The sequence below is a fragment of the Ceratosolen solmsi genome, unplaced genomic scaffold (genome assembly GCF_000503995.2).
Source record: "Ceratosolen solmsi marchali unplaced genomic scaffold, CerSol_1.0 scaffold31, whole genome shotgun sequence".
NCBI lineage: Eukaryota > Metazoa > Arthropoda > Insecta > Hymenoptera > Agaonidae > Ceratosolen > Ceratosolen solmsi.
The window spans coordinates 4,243,139-4,245,246 of NW_011948432.1; the positions used below are offsets into that span (position 1 = coordinate 4,243,139).

At 25.9% G+C, this 2,108-nt stretch overlaps 1 protein-coding gene across 3 annotated transcripts in view; it reads left to right on the top strand.

The window, feature by feature from the left end:
• The window catches only part of LOC105364335 (probable G-protein coupled receptor 83), a 61,236-nt gene extending 59,698 nt beyond the window's left edge, over positions 1–1,538 (top strand). For all 3 annotated transcript variants that reach the window (XM_011502234.1, XM_011502233.1, XM_011502235.1), the window contains one exon: positions 1,167–1,538. In XM_011502234.1, coding sequence (XP_011500536.1) covers positions 1,167–1,497 — 331 coding nt within the window. In that variant the 3' untranslated portion in view covers positions 1,498–1,538. The remainder of the gene's footprint in view (positions 1–1,166) is intronic.
• Positions 1,539–2,108: the final 570 nt, after the last annotated feature.

The window sequence follows — 2,108 nt, forward strand, 5'->3', positions numbered from 1 at the left end:
GTCGTGTAGCACTCGTTATACCACCGCTACTATTGCTATATAAATATTATTATATTAATAAAAAAACTTTATCACCAAGATTTATGAATGTAAATATTTAAAAATTATTTCAGAAGAATGAAATCTTTTTAAGTAATATAGAGCTTATTAATAATATTTATGAATCATTATAAAATATTTTATAAAGATTTTATTAAAAATTTATCAAAACAATATCTAAGCAATAGAAATAATACATTCGATGTATGTCATATAAAATATTAATGGCGATAATATTAATTAATTAAATTGAATGATAAATAACATTGTATATTAAAATTAAAAGTAACAATATTTTATTCAACTTTTATTCAAGTACATTGTTAATAGTTTATATAATATAAGTATATGAAAAATATTTAAATTGATAATAGTATTGTAATACGTACTTTTAATACAACATAATTATAAGTATTTTAAATAAACAATTATTTGCATTAGGATATTTTAACAAATAAACTTATTAAATTGAAATCATATCATATTATTGTTAAATAAAATATATAATCATTATATAATCGTATATATTAAATAATATGTTCGATAATAATATATTCGATTATGCATGAAAATAATATACTATTAAAATAATATAGTCAATTTCTTAAGATTACTGTTCTATAAAACATATTTCGGACAATTATCCATATCAATTATATAAGCAAAGACTTTGACTAAATAAAAATTTTATTTAATATATCTGTCGTAACTTAGATATTCAATATCGTGAGAAAAAAAAAATTAAATAATGTAAAAATAATGTTTGCAATAACGTTGCTTGGAATATCGAAGCGCATGAATAGTAAATTCATTTCATTGAATAATTTTCATATCATTATTATTAATGATGTAACAATGTATTAATAATGAAAAACAGTTTATAAAATGAATACTTTTGCTTCGATAACTGGAATGAATGATACTTTTCGTTGAGTGAAGAAGGAATTGTTTAAAAAAAAACTTGCCGATAATATTTGCTTACGGAAAATATCTTTTCAAAAAGTACACAAGCCAACAAAATCAATCAATCAAAATCAGTCGAGTAATAATACATTAGTATAACATTTTCGCATATTTATGTTATACCATTCAGTATATAAATATTATAACGTGGAATTTGTTAACAGGAGGACTAAGGAGCGACTACACGACTTCTTGTGCTTTTCAAATCGTCGCCACATCCAAACTTTCGAAGATGGTCAGCCCTTATCAAACACGCGTTCTCTTCGTCCCTCGAGTCTCGTTGCCCAGAATCCGAGACCAGAAGAAGCATCCCGATCTAACAACAGCAGTATTCGTTCTGATCGCGGTATTGCCTCAGTGGATGCTGTAAGTGACTCTTATGTAGCTCATAGCTCTAGACCGACAAGTCAGGCTACTTGGAGCAATCCGGATGTACTTGCTGTTGGTTGCGGATCGTGTAAGACTGGGATTGTCTCTCAAGCGCAATCGATGTGAAAAACAAGAGCGTTTGAGAGAGAAAGCGTGTCATAATATTAATGTTCAACATTAACGAGGATTACTTTGATGTAGTGTAGGCTATCATTTTTAGCTCTATAATTGATTTTCCTATTAAACAAAGATGTTATAAAACAAAAAAATAAAAAATAAAAAAACCTTATTCTACAGTGTCATTTGTGAAATAAATAAATAATGGTTCTTAGAGGAGTGTATAAGTGATTTTGCTAATAGAACATTCGATGAAAGGATTAGCAGATTATCTGTTTATTATCTGCTTTATTTAGCGTAAAGTATTTAGATAATGATTTTTGGTAGTTTGGTAGTACCAATAAATTTTACATTAATTTCTCATGCAATCGACTTTAGTTATGAATTCGTTGAAATTCGTTTGCAAACAGCAATCAATCGCTTTGATATTTAATCCATCGAATTGAAAAAAAAAAGTAATACGAAGACAGAAAGATAAAAAGAAATTAATAAAAATATAGTCAAATGCGATGTGTTTCTGAAAATAATTGTACAAAGTAGAAATTAATAGTTAAAATAAATTATTTCATATTATATTATTGTAAATATTGGTCATCAAGCTAAAGAAATTGAATTGATCG